The 18,282-nt window shown below is 41.8% G+C and overlaps 1 protein-coding gene across 1 annotated transcript in view; it reads left to right on the forward strand.

Annotated features, from left to right (window-relative positions):
- Window positions 1–18,282, forward strand: part of LOC108800320 (mitochondrial import inner membrane translocase subunit TIM44-like) — a 207,288-nt gene that overhangs the window by 57,216 nt on the left and 131,790 nt on the right. Inside the window, exon 4 of the mRNA XM_018572296.1 lies at window positions 4,689–4,774. Coding sequence (XP_018427798.1) covers window positions 4,689–4,774 — 86 coding nt within the window. The remainder of the gene's footprint in view (window positions 1–4,688; window positions 4,775–18,282) is intronic.

An 18,282-nucleotide genomic window follows, 5' to 3' on the forward strand; every position in this document is an offset into this window, starting at 1 on the left:
CTGTCAGAGTGGAACTCTCTGCCACAAGCAATGGTATCTGCAGAGAATATTGATTTATTTAAAAATCAGATACCTTCCTAAGAGAACATAACATACAGGGGTACAGGTACTCTTAAAAACTACACAGGCACTCCTAGACACACATGCACGCACAACACACACAAAAGTTGAACTGGATGGACCTGTATCTTTATTCAACCTCAAACACTATGCGAGTATGTAAATGAGAAATATCTCCTCGGCTTCACTCACTCATCTTACCCCCGTGGACCTGTAAGGCACCCTGTAGCTATCCCAACACTCCACACAATCTGTGCCAAGTTGGGTGCCTACACAGAATCCAGTGCTGAAAAGCAACATTATAAGCCAGCCCTACTTCTTCTGACGTAATTCCTGAGGGGTCCAGGTACGGCCCCTGACGCTTCCGCCATGGGGCACCAATCTGGATACTGCATTTTTGCCGGAGGAGGCCCTGAGCAGTCACAGAAAACATGAATGGCTTAACGGTAAAATAACTACTTTTCTTATAAAGAGAAAAAAACATGTCTGTCATCTAGGGACACTGGAAAAAACTGGGGATCTGGTGTAGGGGGAATGATTATATAAGGATCCGGTCAGTTCTGGCCAGTGTCCAGGTATGGTACCACCATAACCCGTCCGTCCTGAGTGGCACTCTACGATCAAGAAAATGGGAAAGCGGCAGGATTCGAGCAAGGCCAAAATTGTAATGCGAGAGGACTGGGTCAGAGCAAATCCAAAACTGCAGCTCTTGTAAGATGTTAAAAACGGCAAATGTAGTAAGCGCACTACTCTGGTGGTGCAAGGTGCGTTTAAGTAACTAGTGGGTGGGGGCCTGCTGCCTCCTTTAGCAGGGCGAGGGACCCTGCGTATACACAAAGAAAAAAAACTGGATAGGAAGCGCTACAGCCCTATTTGGTATACATATAAACACAAGTATATATAACACAGTTAGGTGTGATGACCAACAAGTGGATAAAAAAAGGGGAATGGAAGGAATGACTCACTATTTGCTGAACGTTGGTGGTTAATAGGAGAGGCGTTGCCCTGTCCAGGGGGATGCCTGAGATCGATGGTAGTATTGTCTCTGTCTGGGGCTGGTACCAACTTAAATATATCCATTTATATAGAAGCGCCAGGTCTCAGCTGGCCAGGCTGAGCCTTACGGCTCTAGTGTGAGTCAGGCGGGGGAAAGCCGCTGAATCTCTGCAGCCGCGACTGACTGGGTCTTGCTGTCAGTGTGAGGCGGCGTTGGATGGCAGTGTGACCTCAATGAGGGGCTGGGAGAGAACCGTCCAACGGCTACGTGTTTCGAGGCCGGTGCCTCTTTCTCAAGCCGGAGTGAAAAGCCAAGAGCGGGCGGGAAACGGGGAGACTCATTTAAATGTGACAAGTGGGTGGGGCCACCTTTCGTACGGACCTTCGGTTGGTGGAACAATGGGGGGTGGGGGGGGATGCTGCTTCAAGCTGGTGTTCGTAAGACCGCTCTTACAGGGACAGGACATAATGGGTATAAATGGCTTATCACCTCATGTTGGCCTTAATAACTTGTCAATTTAAAACGTAACATTTATTGGGAAGAATTAAAAGGGGACTGCATGTCTGTTCCATTAAACCTATGCGTTTAAAATTGAGAAGAATTCCTATGAACTCTTGTTGGATGTTTGTAAAGAAATTTAAACATAAATACTATTAGGACACATAAAAATAGGAATAAAAAAAAATAGGAATAAAAATGAATGTGGACCTAAATATATATGGGTAAAATATTAAAATACTTAAGAATAAAAAGTTCCTTATCTGGAAAAAAAAGTTTTCAAAAGAGAAGTCATTAATAGTAATTGTATAGATAAGAATGCCAATAAAATAATATTTTCACAGAACTATGATTTTGACACTGACATAAACATGTGCATACACACACACACAAACACACACACACACACACACACACACACACACACATACACACAGACATGCATTGGAGGCCAATATGCGCATATATGCACATGACACGACATGAACATATTGGGAGTCAATCAATGTAACTGGAGAGGACTACTGCTTATAAAATAGTATGTATTTTGATCTCCTCATTCAGACCGGTGGGTACTAATGTATTTAATTTGTAGATCCAAAAGGTTTCCCTCTTGCACAACAGGCGAAACCTTTCGGATGGTGTTAGTTTGGGCGATATGTGTTCAATGGTGTAGACGTGCAATGCTCGTGTATTTTTATAATGTTTCATAGTGAAATGTCGGGGAACACTGTGTTCTGTGTCACCTTTCTCAATAAAGCGTCTGTGCACACTGATTCTCTTCTGCAGAGGGCGCATAGTGCGTCCGACATAGATTAAACCACATGGACATGGGAGTCCGTATATCACATGATCGTGGGCACAGGTGATGAATTGGTTGATCTTGTAAATGTTGTGTAAATGATCATTGAACTCACTCTGTCCATGGTGGATGAACTGGCACGTTAACCATTTTGTTTTTTTGCACCTGAAGACACCAACTCTGTTGTCGAACAGGAAATAGTTTTGGGGTGCTTTGGGTTGTTTTAGTAGTTTGCTGGGTGCTACAAGATTCTTGATGTTTTTGTTTTTTATAAAGTTAATAGATGGTTTAGGAGGCAGCAGCGGGCCTAATTTGGGGTCCTTCAAGAGGATATGACAATTATTGTAGATCACTCTCTTGATAGCTTTATATTTATTGTTAAAGGTGGTGATGAACCTGGGTTCTTTTTTTGACTTTGAAGTCGGTCTTTCTTAGTGTTATTGGGTTCATCCGATGGGAGGTACTGTGTGTAAGCCTCCGTGATGAGGTCTGTGGGATAGGGTTTTCCAGAATTTTTTTTTGAGAGCAAGCGGCTCGAGGTGGTGTAGTCAGAATTCTTAGTGCAATTTCTTTTCAATCGGCAGAACTGACTTCTTGGTATGTTGTTTTTCCACCTTGGGTGGTGGCAGCTGTGGTAATGGAGGTATGAGTTGCCTCCTGAAGGCTTGACGTGGTTTCTAGTAATAAATGTTGTTCTCGATGGTTGTAAGTTCTAAATCAAGGAAGACCAACTCAGTGGGGCTGACGACATGGGTAAAGGAGAGGCCTAGGTTGTTCTTGTTGCAGTGGGATACGAATTCTGTAACTGTGTCTGGGGGTCTGTCCCAGATGATGACTATGTCGTCTATATATCTCCCATAATAAACTATCTTACTGGCGTGTGGATTATTCTTCCAGACATTGAATGCCTCCCAATACCCCATAGTTAAATTAGCGTAACTCGGGGCGTAATACTACCATCGATCTCAGGCTTCCCCCTGGACAGCGCAACGCCTCTCCTATTAACCACCAACGTATCAGCAAATAGCGAGTCATTCCTTCCATTCACCTTTTTTTATCCACTTGTTGGTCATCACACCTAACTGTGTTCTACAGTATATACTTGTGTTTATATGTATACCAAATAGGGCTGTAGGGCTTCCTATCCAGTTTTTTTCTTGTGAGATGTTACCAGTCTGCAGTGGGCAGGACCTTCCAAAAAGGGGACCAGGGAAGGAAACCCATGAACTGGCAACAGGGTCATGGGCGGCCAAGATTCATTGATGCACGTGGGGAGTGAAGGCTGGCCCTTGTAGTCTGATCAAATAGAAGAGTTATTGTAGTTCAAAGTGCTGAAAAAGTTAATGCTGGTACCAATAGAAAGGTGTCTGAACACACAGTGCTTCACAGTTTGTTGTATATGGGGCTGCGTAGCTGCAGACCAGTCAAGGGTGCCCATGCTGACCCATGCCCACCGCCAAAAGCACCTACAATGGGCACGTGAGCATCAGAACTGGATCACGGAGCAATGGAAGAAGGGGGCCTGGTCTGATGAATTACGTTTTCTTTTACACCATGTAGATGACTGGGTGCTTGTGTTGCTTATCTGGGGAAGAGATCGCACAAGGATGTACTGTGGGAGAAAGGCAAGCTGGTGGGGGCTGTGTGATGCTTTTGGCAATGTTCTCCTGGGAAACCTTGGGTCCTGCTTTGGGATTTATGTGGATGTTATGTTGAATTGCTTCTGACCGCTTGGTGCCAGATATCACACTATACCTTCAGAGGTCTAGTGGAGTCCATACCTTGATGGGCCAAAGCTTTTTCGGTGCCAAAAGGGGGACCTACTTAATATTCGGTGGCTGGTCATAATGTTATGGCTGATCGATGTATGACACATGTAATGGACCACAGCTGTACAGTTCATTTAGGTGACAGCTTTGCCTTACCCAGAAATTTTTTTTACACTACTTGTAACTCATTAATTTCAACATATAATATAAGACATTGGAAGAAAAAAGTGCTGTGAATGGATATAAACGATATCTCTGGACAGGCAATGATTGAAAGAAAATGCTAAATCAAATCAAACATGTTGTAATCTAAGTGTACAATCTACTTGAGATCTATCAACAAGATTGTGCAAGGGCCTGCCCTGACTGGATACTAATTTAATAGATTGTTCAGGTGGGTCCTCACATTACATACATTTGGTAAATCTAATGGGTCATATTTGTGAAAAGGGTGGAGATCAGGCATATGGCAGTGTTTTTTTGTTTTTGTTTTAAATTAAACTTGTCTCTAAAACTTTGCTATATAGTTTTTTGACCATTCATTTTATTCCTCTTATTTCAGGGAAGCATTGGGCATGGTATTGCATAAGGATTCTAAGTGGCACCAGCAATGGAAAGATTTCAAAGACAACAATGTGGTATTTAACAGTAGGTAGAAAACACAATTGTATGATACTTTGGAAGTTAGCTGTCAAAATATGATAAAATTTAATGTTTCTGTTTTGCACTTGCCTACATCTATTTGCAATGTTTTAAAATGTCCTATATCTCTTTGGGCTGGGTCCTCAGTTTATCACGTGAATCAAATTGTTGTATTCTAACCTGACTGCCTGCATTAGAGTGAATAATTTCCTATTTGACTCATTTGAGTTGAAAAGGGGTACACGTCAGGGGTGGCCATTGTTGCCCCTGCTGTTTGCTCTTGCTTTTTAAGTAATGGTATTGGCTATAAGGGTGGATCTGAAGATTTGGGGGATTCCATAGGGGAGGGGTGGAAAAGAAAATTGCTTTGTCCATGGATGACACTTTTTTTTTATTTTTTACACCACCTCACCCTTACATTTGTTATAATGGACTACAATTTCAATACATGTTAGTAAACTTAATGTGAGATTGTAGTCCATCACACGAGTGAGCTTGGAGCCGTGGCTACTGTACAACACACACAGGGACCACAGGGAACAGAAGTAGCTATCCTCCAGAAGGACAGTGTCAGCACAAATTCAGATAATTTGAGGCTCTACAGCAGAGTGATACACAAATTAGATACATTTTTGTTAATAGTTAAAGTATTTGTATGGGTTTTTAAGCTTTAACCTTTGAGTTTAGTGTCCCATTAAGTGACAGATGACCTCTCCCGTGCCGAGAGATAGTTTCTTGATAATTATACTTTTACACACTATACAAAGAGAATTCTCAACTCAACCGAGCTACACCTAAGTCACTGAGGCAGTGATCTTGCAGCTTCATGATCGATGCCCCTAAGCAAGCCTGGGGGATTGTACCTGGATACCCAAGATGCAGGGCCAGCATCAAATGTTGCTTTGGCATCTGCATTACAACCGTGCAGTTAGCTGCAGGGTGCCCTACAGGTCTAAGGCTGTGGTCCACCTGTCTGGTGGAGCCCTGTCCCTGAAGACCACTTCCATGGAGGAGGGAGGTATGCCCTCCAAAAGTGGGTGAAATGGGAGTCTACAAATCTAACCTGTGATGGATCTTAAAAGACCTGTGGTGTAGTGAGTTTGGGCTCGTCCCCCCTCCCCCATGGATGTCCCTGGACCTTTGGCTTTGTGCATGTAGGTCATTCCTAGCCAGAGAGCAGTGTGCGCGACTATGACACTTTAAATTATGTGTCACAGACATGGGGCTCCATGCTACACTTCTCAAAATGTGAAATGGTCTGTCGCAGTGGCCCTGCAACACATTTAGGAGGGATCAGCTCCACTTAGGAAACAAAATAACCAACTTGCTATCAGGCTTCAGCAGCCATTTTGAGCACATGCTCTTACAAGAGACACACACGGCCATCTGCTCCACATCTGGGCCCTGGGATTTAGCGGTGGAGGTTTGCATCCAGTTATCCAGCAGCCTTCAGCTGTGAGACAGAGGTTGTCTTCACTCTTTTGCTATGCAGCTAAGGTTGTGAGTACCCCTCAGAGTATCCCTTAACCATAATGGCAGACGTCAGGTACAAAGTAAATGGGACAAGGTAAGCGTCCTCATTTGGTGTTCCCCTACCGAGTGGCTTGCAGGCTTGGCTGTCGCAGAACCTTTGTTCCTGAATGAGGGGGAGGATAGCAAGGAAGAGGAGCTGGAGTCGTCTGAGTTGGAAGACTCCTTCAAGTTGGAAATCTAGTCGGCCATGATGTCTCCCAGGCTTAAAAAAACTGTTATATACTGCCATATATTTGCGATTTGGACTGGCACATGACCGTGGGCCGATCCGCACAAAAATATAATTCCTCCAGAAACTGGTGCACCTTCTGGTTGCTTTACACTACTACATAAATAGCCTGGTAGTGTCCCTGCCCCAAGTTTCTCACCTGGAGCTTGTCAGTCTACATGGATCAGGATCTTGTGGCTAAGATGCTAGTCTGTGGAGATGTTCTGCAAGAAACGGAATAGATGTTGACCTAACCATCTGGTTAGCCTTTGGGCACCTTTATTAAGAGAGTCACTGGCTGTAATAGTACCCTCTTACCTAGTGAGAAAATAAAAGATCCTGCGACGAAGTCGTCCCTCTCAGGCTTCCACTTTCAAGGCCATAGGCCGTACACTGCAAACAGTTCAATCGCAAGTCATGGATGCCCAAACTAGCAAAGTCTGGAACCGAGCCTGTCTCGCAGTGACGGGGCGCCCACACTACAAGTGGGGGGATGTCTGTCGGCCTTCTTTGCCACCCGTTTCATTCTTTGGAATCTCTCCTCTTCTCTGCAGAGGCTGAAGGATCTCTTTCAAATGATCCAGTTCTCTTGGGGAAACTCTTTCCAACTTGTTTGCAGTTACATAATCCAATGGGGGGGGTGTTCATACCTTCCTGAATCTGAAGGTTCTCAGCACTGTGTGTGCAAAAATTCCACATGAAATCATCTTGCTCTGTCATTGCATCGCTGCAACTATGGGAGTTCTTGGCATTGATATATATCACGGATGTTAACTTGCATGTCCCCATCTTCCCTTCTAATTGGCGGTTCCTGCACTTTGTTTTGGGACAGCACCATTTCCAGCTTGTGTGTCTTCTCCTTGGCCACTGCAACACAGGGATCCTCAGGCCTTTGCTGTAAATAATGTGCTAGTGACCTTGTGGGATCAGTTTTAGCTGATATATGCCTTCCCTCCAGCAGGGATTCTTCCTCAACTGCTCCGCAGGTTATAGGTGGTAGGTGTTTTGGTGATTTTCGTGGCGCCGAACTGGCCAAAAAAGAAGTTATATATTATCTTCTGACTTCTGGGAGATTCCCTGTGGGTACCTCCTGACCTCTTCAATCTTCTATATCAGGGGATGATCTACCATCTTGCTTCCTGGTTGTTGGCTTTGATGGCTTGTCTGTTGAAGTTTGGGTTCTGAGGGACCAGGGTCTGTCTTACTATGTTTATTCTACTATTTTGATAGCTAGGAATTGGACTTCTTGGGAATTTCTGTCATCTAACTTGGAAGGTCTACTTTGCTTAATGCCAGAAACAGGATTTATTTCTATCTTAGACAATGCTCTGTAGGAAAATCCTGTAATTTCAACAATCTGGTTTGTACCCCAGAATGAATAGAATTGCCATTTGAGATCTTCAAAGGTCAGATCTCAAATTGGGCTAGTCTTTTCCAAGGCCCCTGGCTGCTCACTCTAATCAAAAGAACATTTTTCATTGCAGTTTTTCTGAAGATCATTTTTCATGCAGTCTTTTTATTCATGCCTCGACACTTTTGCCTTCCATGACTGCCGCCATTGAGCAACTACAAGCTGTGGTTACAGCTCAACATTCTCACATCACTACCTTATACACTCGGACGACCTTGAGGATTGATTGATATCCACATTAGAGGTCTATCTCAAGCCACGGGGGATGCAAACCAGTGATCCTTGGTCACAGGGATCTTCAACATGCCACTGGGTATGCCAGTGACTAATCCTACTGAGATTTACAGAGTGCATAGTACTCCTGGCTTTCGCTGTCCTAATAATCCTCAACTGAGAGATGCCCTCTGTTGCTTGCATTACTTCACTCAGAAGTCAGACATCTTTGCCAAAGTGCAGTCTCATTGGCCTCTGGATTTTGACGGTGCTCAAGTGACTTTATTTCCTGATCTCTCTAAATGTATGCTTGGTAAGCGTAGAGCGCTCCCTCCCCTGACCAGAACTTTGCGAGACACCAGTATCCCTTACTGCTGGGGTTACCCGTTTGCTCTATCCGGACGTTGGAATGGTCGTGTGCACTTTTTTCGTTCGTCTGCAGATCTCCCAGCCTTTACAGCTGTGCTGGGCATCACTGTGACTGAATTGGAGCCGTGGCTGGATCCTGAGTTACAGCTTCGCAGAACACTTCCTCAGGATGAGTGGCAACAGGTCCCTCCGCGTCCACACCCGGAATGAGGGACCTCATCCAGACCAGTCAGCCAGTGATCCTGTTGACCATTCCGTGAGTGCATCCGTGTATGCCAGTGCTACTTTTGGTGCTCTCCTTCTTAGTTGCTACTTGTGACATTTCCCTCTCTTTGTCCTGGACCCTTCCCAGTACCATCCCTTCTGACTGCAGTTGTGCTGATCCTTTGTGTTCTTTTTTTTCTCTCCCCCTGCCTTGGTTGTATTGTCTCATTTTATATGCAGTCCTGTTGCTGAACGCCATAGACTGTCAACCTCCTTTTTTATTTTCCTTCCACTTTGTGTTTACTTTATTTTTCGCCGGACTTACTGAACGTGCACCTGATGCACAGGACATCACGTGCTATCCTTCGAGTGCTTTCTAGTATTTATAACAGCTTTTTGTATGTGGTGTTCGTTTTGATATCGTCATAGTTTGTACTAGGTACTCCTGTCTCTACTGGTCCCCTGGGTCCCCTGGGGCCTCTGGCGACCGCTTTTCCTAGGCGACTTGCATCCCTATTGGGATTGCTTTCTTGTGTCCCCCGGGGGTGGTGGTTGTTGGATGGTGCTTGGGGACCCTCACATGTTTAAAATCACTTGTCACTAGTCACTGCCTCTCATATTATTTATTGATTGCACCCTCCTTATTTTATGTTATGATACTTTATTATAAGATGGGACCTGCCTATTGTTCCTTTTTTTTTTGCCGATTTCCAACTGCTTCCTAGACACTTGGTATGTGTCCCTGTTGCACGCTTCATTGGAATGTGCTGACTCGCAGGTCAGGCTTGACTGAATACCTCTTATTTGCACATGCACAGCTTAGCTTGTTTTTTTTAGTCCTCAGGTTTTTGGTTCGCTGGGGTTCTCCACATCTTGTGCACCCCTTGTGTTATGGTGGTGTGGGATGGGGAGATATACTGGCACTGTAGGGAGCCCCCTCATGTTTGTACATTCTACTTTAGAGGCTGGGAATTGCGCATGCCCTTGATTACTGTTTTTTCTTTTCCCTCTTAGGTTCCCATGCCCCCCCCCGCCCCCCCCAGTTCCCCCTAGTTCGCACTTTGTTTCTTGTTGTAAGCTGTTTGGGTCAGGTGGGGGGGAGTGTTACTACACGTTCCCCCACCCCTATAGTTGGTATTTACTGTGTGTGTTCCCCTGCACGGTGATTGCTTTTTGGGACATTTCCCATCTTGATAGTGCCTCGAAGAGATGTCATAATCGTTGTTCTGCTTCTCTTTTATTCTTTCGATTCTCCCTATTTTTCTTTCTCTGTTTCCGCTGTTTACCTGTCACCACCAATATGCTATAACATGGGGGGCTTGTAAGTAGGGCTGCAACAACTAATCGACATAATCGATTATAATCGATTATTGAAAAAGTTGTCAACTTTTTCAAATCTATGTGATGGCAATTAAAGTAAAGTAAAAAAAAAGTTTTAAAAACAAAATGTAAAAATAATTGTAAACAATGCTTTAAAAGCCCTTACAGGTCATCAGTTTAGAGCTAGACCCCATGGGAGCTGAACCGTTTCTTCAAAGGATGGTAGAGGTCACTGAATCCCCCTCTGAATCCTCTCGTCCACTGTCATAGAGATCTCCATACAAAACGGTGAGAACGCCTCGACGTAGCCAAGGCACACTGTGTAAAAACCGTGGCCGCTGACTGGCATTAGCATCTTCTTATTTTTCTCTACATTACCCCTTTGGAAATTTAACAGGTTATAGTTGGAATGGCACCTGGTCCGGACGGCTTTACTCCTGAGTTTTTCAAGATCTTAAAAGAGGAAATGCTTCCAACACTCACCACACTCTATAATGGAGTATGGAAAGGGGATCTTACCTGACTACTTGAAATGAGGCATATGTTAGATTGTTACCTAACTCAGGAAAGGACCCTACTGCCACACGGTTCATACAGACCCATATCACTCTTAACTGCGGATGCAAAGATCTTGTCCAAAATCATAGCACAAAGGCTAATATCTTAACCCATAGCATTCATCCAACACAGGTTGGCTTTGTGAAGGGTCGGGCAGCGGTGACCAATGTTCGCAGAGCAGAGTTATGACAGAATTAGAAGTGGCTCGCAAAACACCATCTCAAGAATACCCTATCATTAATTTAGATGCCGAAAAAACTAGGGCTGTTACTGATTAAAATTTTCATGTTCGATTAATCGAAATTCCTTTTAATCGATTAATCGATTAATTTCGATTAATTATAACGCACATACAGATCCAACTACATTGGCCTATACCAGTGGTGGCGAACCTTGGCACTCCAGCTGTTTTGGAACTACAAGTCCCATGAGGCATTGCAAGGCTCTGACAGCCACAGACATAACTCCCAGAGGCAGATGCATGTTGGGATTTGTAGTTTTGGCACAGCTGAAGTGCCAAGGTTAGCCACCACTGGCCTATACACATACAGCACAGCAATGAAGTAATTACATGAACTAGGATCACACTAATCCAGCATGCGTGTTGTAGTCTGCCCTTATTGCTTTTTGGGAGGATACATTTGGTTAAAATGGTCAGCTTTGCAAGATTACTCTATCCTATGCAAACTTTCCCCTTATATCTGGGTTACATCCAAGTGTTACTGAAATGCTTGGATGTAACCCGCTTGAATAGGGCCATGACTTAATTCCTATGGGGAATGAAAAGGCAGAGAATTTAGATCAATAAATTGTGGCTCCCAAAGAGTGAGGGTGGTGCAAATTTTCCCAACCTGAAGCTATACATTATGGCGTGTATATTGCGCCATTCCATGGATTGGTTGAAGGATCAATCAAAATTTTCTAATTATTCACTGGAAATGGTACAGCCCTGGGACCTTAAGACCCTCCTTCACTGCAAACTCTCTGCCCTCCATCTGGAACTTAGACACAATTCATTGATTGTAGACACTGTTATTGCCTGGGGGGAGGTTCGAAAAGTCCTTGGGGTTTTGCCATTTATCTCCTCTTTCTGTCCCGTGTTAAATCATCCAATGTTTACCCAAGGATGGGAATATGGTGCCTTTCACGAATGGAATCAAAAGGGTATAAAGCTATGGAAACATTTCTTTCATGAGGCATCTTTAAAACCTAAATTGTTCCCATATCCCCTACATATGCAACTCTGTATGCGATCAATTATGTACCTCTGTTTAAGCACCCTTATCTTTGCTGACCAATTGGACACGACATAGCCTCTCTTGGTTTGGCAGACTTGCAGCTGTCAAAATGACCATACTCCCTAGACTGTTGTACTTGCCGATAGCAGTGCCGTCCTTTGCTCTAAGATCTTTGCAGCGGAGCATACTGCAGTTTATCTGGCACCCCCTACGGCCCAGGACACCGCGGTACACACTATACACACATAAAAAAGGAGGCATTGGTGTGCCAAACATAACTCTTTATTATCAGGCGTCCCAGCTCCTGCCCCTGGTCACTATACACAGAGAGGCTAAATATTATAATGTATAACTATGCATCTGCATCTCAAGTTTGAAATATACTGTATGCATTGAATACTCTGTCATCGCACTATACTGTGTAAACCATTTGTGTTCCTTTTTTCTAACTGAAAATCAATAAATATTTCGAAACAAAAAAAAACCTAAATTGTTCCAAGATCTGTTTAGGGAATACTGCTTGCCGAGCAATCATTTATTGTACTTCTTCCAGGTTACAGCAATTTGGAAGAAGCTCTCCACAGATCCTCAGATCATCTTCCGGAAAACTTTTCTGGACATACTGCTGCAGACATTTATACTATCTCAGAATTATATGTACGCCTTCAAACTACATATCTTACTCCTTTGGAATCCTCTAATGACAAGGCATGGGCTAAGGACTTTAAGGAGACATATCTGGCAGATAAGATCTTGATGGGGTATAACAAGTTTAGACGGATAACTAAATGAGATCTGGAGAAAGACCCAATTTAAAATCCTGCACAGGGCATATGTCCCATATTTTATATCATCTACATCCCCTACCTCACCAGGCATTTCTAATTGTTGCCCTAAATGCAAACACCCGAGACCTACACTGTTTGTTTCTGGTCCTGTCCCATAATTCAAACCTATTGGCAGAGAGTTTCTCTAAATTGTCAGTGTTCTCGATTGGTGTCCCCAGTGGAACAGCTTTTATATTTGTTTAGCTATTATGATCCAGAAAGTATCCAAAAATCCATCTTTGTTTACTTTCCGCTCGGTGCAGTATAATGAGATCTTGGAATGCCTCCATTCCTCCCACAGTACAGGATCAACTTTTATAATTGTTCCGCAGGGAACATTTGGATGCAGAAACACATAAGGACACTCGGACACATTTTTTTTCTTTTATGAGTCAGACTTTTTTTTTTACAAAATATTTATTAATTAATTTTTTATTTACTTAACACAGATGCATTAAAATCTTACAAACAATACCTTGTTACTCCACTTCGAAAACCATTCTACATTCATACATAAATAATGATAATAACTAATCCAAATCTATGATTATAGAACAATACAGTTTCCATACCCTTCCCCTCCCTCCTCCCTTACCATCCCCCCACAGAAAAAGGAATCAGAATCTAAGATCTCACTTCTTAATAGATTATCTCTAAGAGTATGTCTACTCCTTCATCGATCTAGTGTATTCCCTCCATGGTCTCCATGTCTCCTCAAATCTTATGTAATTGTCATATAATCGGGCCGTAAGCTCCTCCAATCGCATAATGTTATTTATTTCCGCTACCCACTCTACCATCTGGGGGACCTTTGTTGACTTCCAATGCCTTGGTATTACTGCCCTTGCCGCTGCCAAAATTGGACGTATTAGACCATTTCCCATGACTGTGATTGGGGTATTATTTAATGATAACAGTGCAATTTATGGTGTATCTAACATGTTTATACCCGTTAACTGTTGGGCTGTCTCCATAATCGATTTCCAATATATTTTTAACAACCGACATGACCACCATATGTGCAACATCGTCCCATCTTCCGCTTTACATCTCCAACATATCTTAGAATTCTGAACACTTAACTTATGTAATATTGTTGGGCACCTATACCATCTAGTTAATATTTTAACATTTCTTTCCTGTATCACCACTGATTTACTTGATTTAAAAGTTTGAAAGAAGACCGCATGCCAGTCCTCTTTTGATGTGACATGCCCTAGTTCTTGTTCCCAGGTTTTGGTATAATACGGAAGAGCTGGGTAGATCGGTGTCAATAACATATTATAAAATTTAGATACCATATGTTTACTTTCTGCTTTCTTAAAATAGATCTCTTCAAATGGGGCCAGATCTCTTATTACTCTTGTGAGCAGAGGGCAATATAAAAATGTTTTGATTGGAGATATTCCAGCCATTCCCCCCCAGGTTGGTCCGCCGGACACAGGCAACGAATGAACGTAAGCCCGCGTCCGAAACGGCTTCACACACAGGAGAGAATCTGGAAATCACCCATCTCAAAAACCTCCTGCTCTTTAAACCCAATGGAAAGTCTGGGTTTCCCAATAATGGTGTTAATGGACCCACATAAGTAGATACACCATATTTCTTAACCAAAACATCCCAGATTTCTATCACCGAGGAGATTACTGGTGACTCAATCCAGGTTTGGTGTCTTTTAGTTGGAGTTATCCAGGGTAAGGATGTCAGAGGTATTTCCACCTCCGCCTGTTCCACAGACACCCAAAGTTTTGAGAAAACCAATCCAGCAATCTGCTCAATTTTACCATCTTATGGTATATCTCCATATGTGGTAATCCACCCCCTCCATTCATCTTTCTTTTATTTAGTATATCATGCCTCTGTCGCACTCCTGTTTTATTCCATACATATCTAACTAGTAGGGACCGAAGTTTATTAAAAAAACAGTTGTGGTATCTTTGTTGGAACAGTCTGGAAAATATAAAGAAATCTTGGAAGAATGTACATCTTAAATAGAGCCATCTTCCCCAACCAAGAATGATTTCTCTTTTTCCATGTATTTAACCTCAACTGTGTATCTTCTAGCAGAGGCGTATAATTTAACGAGTATAGTTTCCCCAAATCCGCGGGTATATTCACCCCCAAATACTTCAATGCTTCCATTGTCCACACAAATGGGAAACTAATACTTAGTATATCCCTCTCACCCAACGGGAGAGTAATATCCAAGCACTGCGATTTTACCAGCATTAATAATATAATTACTTACTCGTCCAAACTTCTTGATCTCATCCAAGATTAGGGGAAATGCTATCCTTGGATTTATAATAAATAATACATCATCCGCAAAAATACTCATGTATCCTCTCCTTTTTCCTAATCCCCCAGATATCTTTATTCTGACGTAGTGCAATAGCTAGATGTTCCATCGTTAAAATATACAGTATAGGGGATAATGGACAGCCCTGTCTTGTCCCATTGGTAATTTCAACCCACTCTGATAGTACCCCACTCACCCGTATCCTTGCTGATGGAATAGTATATAACGCCATGATTTTTTGAATTGAAAGTGTCGGTATTTCAATTTGGTCTAACGATACTTGTATAAATTTCCAGTCCACCCTATCAAAAGATAGTAAACGCAAAGGAAGCCCCCGTGACTGTGCCCATTGAATCAATTATATAGTTTTAATCTTATTGTCCCTCGTCTCTCATCCGGGGACAAACCCCGCCTGCTCTGGATGTATTATGGTCTGTAGGTATGGCTGTATACGCAAAGCTAAAGGTTTAGCGAATATTTTCATATCCACATTTATCAGAGAAATAGGTAAATAGCTGGCACACTGGGTAGGATCTTTTTTTCCCTTATGTATCAACGTTATATAAGCTTCCTGACTCTGACGCGGGAAACCACAACTATCATTGATTGAATTATACATACCATGCAGCAACATTACCAATTCTCCCCTAAACTGTCTATAGAAGACCCCAGTTAATCCATCCGGCCCTGGACTCATCCCTAGAGGCGTTAATTGTATGGCTCTTGATATTTCTTCAAATGTAAATGGGGTGTCTAGCATAGCTATCGCTTCGCTCTCCAATCTTGGTAGGTGTGTCTGAGTCACATATTTCAACCTATCCTCTTGGTCTGATCTCCCCTCCCTTTCCATATTATCTCCCTTTAAATTATATAAGCGCATATAAAACTTATAGAAGGCTTCTGCAATCTGTTCTGAGGAGTTAACCATACCCTGCTATGGGCATTTGATTTTTGGGATATTAGTCCGAAGCTGTTTTTCTTTAATTGAGCACGCTAATAATCTACCTCTTTTATTGCCAAATTCATACATTGTTCGTTTTACGTTATCTTATATCTTTGGTATCCTAGATCTAATCTTTGATGGAGTTCCATTCTCTTTTGTTGTAATTTTTTAAAGACTTCTTCATCTGCCTTCTTTTTATGTCGTCCTTCTAATTGTGATATATCAAACAATAAGGATTTAATATGTTGTTCTTTTTCTTTTTTAAATCGTGTCCCATTTGACACTAATAGCCCACGTATTACTCCCTTCAATGCTTCCCACTTTATTGGGGGTGGTGTATTATCATGTTTATGATCTCCTACAAAGTTTGCGATACCCCGACTAATCGCCTGTCCCATAGTTACATCTTGTAGTAATATTTCATTCAATCTCCACATTAGGAAAAATGAAAATAGCACTGCGCTTCAAACTCAAAAATGATATTCCTAAAATGTGAAAAAAATTGTATAAAATGTGAAATTGTCACAAAGTGATACACAATTGTGTGTCATACACAACACCTGTGTTGCACAAGGCCTGTGCTGATGATAGTAAGAAAAACTCTAGGTCTAATGGTCTAGACACAATAACCCATAATAAACATGGGAGGAAAAAAAATGTGCTAGTACATCTCATAAAATATGTACATATAGAAAAACCTGTGTTAAAACTCCAGAAGTAATGGACTTCACATGTGGTTATGTAGATTGAGTGGGAGTTATACATACATCACTTGTGAGATTTAACACAGATTTTTCTATATGTACACATTTTATGAGATGTACTAGCACATTTTTTTTTTCTCCCATGTGTCTAGACCATTAGACCTAGAGGTTTTCTTACTATCATCAGCACAAGTGTTGTGTATGACACAAAATTGTGTATCACTTTGTGACAATTTCACATTTTATACAATTTTTTCCACATTTTAGGAATATATTTTTTGAGTTTGAAGTGCAGTGCTATTTTCTTTTTTCCTATTTTGGGTGTACTCACCTATTTAGCACAGCTGCTCTTAGAGTGTTATTTGATTCCTAGCGCAGTTTTTTTCTATCAATCTCCACATTGCCTGCGGCTTCATGGTATTTGGGGACATAACAGAAAAAAAATTTGGAGCATGATCTGACCATATTTGTGCCCCTTTCTCCGCTTGTATTTTCCAGCTCACTAAGCAGTGGGAGATGAAGTGGGAGATTCGACTATACGATGAATGTACCCATGAGTGGCATGTATAATCCCTTTCCTTGGGATGCAATATACGCCTGATTTCTACCAATTGTAGATTTTTTTTTTTTAAATCAGAAATCAGCTTTATTGTATAAAAGAAAACAAGGTACAATGAGACATAGAGGCACAGCCCCAAAAACATAGTAACATTGTCAACATACAGTAGAAGTAGAAGGTGAACATTGATCACAATAAGGCACCATTACATGACAGATCAGAATCTCACAATGTCATTAATATATATAATCGGTGGCCACGATGTGTATATCTGATAAATTGTAGATTATATATGCGTTGTTTTAATCTGTTAAGTTGGAGATGTGATATCTGGGATATTCCCTTAGAGGTGTCCATTTTAGGGTTAATTGTCAAATTAAATTCGCCTCCCAGTACTACCATTCCTTCCATAAAATTGCTCAATTGATTTAAGATCTTCATCAGGGCCTGCACTTGACCTTTATTTGGTAGATAAATATTAACGAGCGTATACTGTTTATCATACATTTTACAAAGAGACACCGTCCTTCCTCATCTCTCATTTACTTGATGTCTTCCTATAGCTACCCCTCGAGTTTCACCTGTATCTATATATACACATACATACACATACATACACATTTATACGCTATATACAGGTGAAACTCGAATAATTAGAATATCGTGCAAAGTTCATTTATTTCACTAATGCAACTTAAAAGGTGAAACTAATATATGAGATAGACTCATTACATGCAAAGCAAGATAATTCAAGCTGTGATTTGTCATAATTGTGATGATTATGGCTTACAGCTCATGAAAACCCTAAGAACCCCAAATCCACAACCTCAAAAAAGTAGATTATTACATGCAATCAATAAAACAAGGATTGTACATAGAACAATATCGGACCTCTGAAAAGTACAAGCATGCATATGTACTCAGTACTTGGTTTGGGCCCCTTTTGCAGCACTTATTGCAATTACTTAATTTATTACACCTACTATTAGTGTTATTGTGTCAAATCTTCTTGTGATTCTTACGTATATCACCACTGTGTATTATCTATCCCCCCTACTCATCTTCACACCGCCACCTCTTATTATTTAATATATAGGGAATGGTATAGTATAGTATTATTTATTATAT

This window comes from Nanorana parkeri, unplaced genomic scaffold, assembly GCF_000935625.1.
Source record: "Nanorana parkeri isolate BGI_ZX_2015 unplaced genomic scaffold, ASM93562v1 scaffold1991, whole genome shotgun sequence".
Classification (NCBI taxonomy): domain Eukaryota; kingdom Metazoa; phylum Chordata; class Amphibia; order Anura; family Dicroglossidae; genus Nanorana; species Nanorana parkeri.